This window comes from Blastocystis sp. subtype 4 (genome assembly GCF_000743755.1).
Source record: "Blastocystis sp. subtype 4 strain WR1 chromosome Unknown seqid_0262, whole genome shotgun sequence".
Taxonomy (NCBI): Eukaryota; class Bigyra; order Opalinata; family Blastocystidae; genus Blastocystis; species Blastocystis sp. subtype 4.
Window position 1 is genome coordinate 13,190 of NW_014569285.1, and position 1,479 is coordinate 14,668.

Here is a 1,479-nt window from a genome sequence, read left to right on the forward strand (position 1 = left end):
CACAATACGAAGTCTCAACTCCATATTCGTACCCTAGAACAACTCTCACTAAGTAGGCAACCTTGGCTTCAATAATACCGAAGTGTTTCTATGGACAATTCTGCTGCAGAGATTGTCTTATCTACGGACCAAGATATGGGGGGTATTTCTCTCCCTTCTAGACCTATGTATCAACTTGGGTGCCATGGACCTATTGAAAATACCATACCGCCATTGTTTCAAAGAGAACAACAATGTGTAGATCATTCTATGCAATTCGGTCCCAGCAGTTCTTTTGATCGTTTTTATGTTCAAGGATGTTAGTTTCTCTTTGTATCTTCATTTGTAGATGAGAGTAGGTACCAAAAAGTGCCTCATTTCGCAAGGTACAGCCCATATGATAGGGAGAATCTGGCTTCACAATTGGATGTTCTCCCTTGTTCCCCGGGTTTGTCATCTGGTATCTGTTCTTCTTTCCTAATGAAGCCTAGAACCACTGAAATGTCGTTCAACTCATGAATTTTGCTCACAGCGATCGAAACAACACCGTCATCATGTTCATTACAATCCATCGGGCGCTGTGTACTCATTCTTTTGTATGTATATCATAGGACTCCTAGTCATGTTGTTACACATGAAACTTCTCTTGAGGAGAATACTTCTTCTCCATCTCAAGTTCATAACACTTCTATAATGAATCGATCTGGAATATCTGAAAAGAAGAAACCAAAGGCTAAGTATATTATCAATATTGATAAGGTGCTCGCAGGTGTTGAAAAGCGTCATACTGTGATGCTAAAGAATATTCCAAATAGGTAATTGTTTTTGTCATTATTCATGATAGTTTCACTCAGAATGATTTATTGAATATTCTGGATTTCTGTGTTCCCAATTGTTATGATTTCGTGTATATTCCTATTGATTTCCAAACGAAATGCAATCTTGGATTTGGCTATGTATCATTGATAAATAGTGAGAGTCTTTATAAGCTCTATGAATTTGTAATTCTTACTATATTTCATTTCCTGTAGATGAATATGAAACGATGGCCTAATACATCTAGTAATAAGACTTGTGAGGTATATTTTGCTCGTATTCAAGTAATACTATTTGTTGTGTTTAAAGGTAGGGAGATCGTGACATGCGACGAATCTGCAAGGATTGGTCTGTTATGAAGTTACCTGAACAGTACCATCCTATTTTCTACCATAAGGAAGTTGTAGTTGTTAACGGTGTTGAACGTGTTACTCTTAAAAAAGAGAAATAATAGGAAAACACGGTTTGGTACTATTTATTGTCAATACCTTTTCAGAGGTCATGTTTGTTTTCCTAATTGAGTCATAATCATCGAAATCAATATCCGTAATGTGTACGGGGTTTTGAACGATTTTGGATTTACCAACTGTAATGGATATTACTGCATTATGTCAACAATTCTTGTAACAGGAGGAACGGGACTTGTAGGTCACGGAATCCAGCTGGCTCTGGAGAGAACGAAAG

At 37.2% G+C, this 1,479-nt stretch overlaps 1 protein-coding gene across 1 annotated transcript; it reads left to right on the plus strand.

Annotated features, from left to right (window-relative positions):
• Positions 1 to 672: 672 nt before the first annotated feature.
• On the plus strand, positions 673 to 1,246 carry JH06_3861 (protein MEI2-like protein; the record flags this gene model as incomplete). Its single annotated transcript, XM_014670523.1, has 4 exons — positions 673 to 794; positions 824 to 980; positions 1,011 to 1,079; positions 1,109 to 1,246. 4 exons carry the CDS (start codon positions 673 to 675, stop codon positions 1,244 to 1,246), a joined length of 486 nt encoding a protein of 161 aa, XP_014526009.1.
• Positions 1,247 to 1,479: the final 233 nt, after the last annotated feature.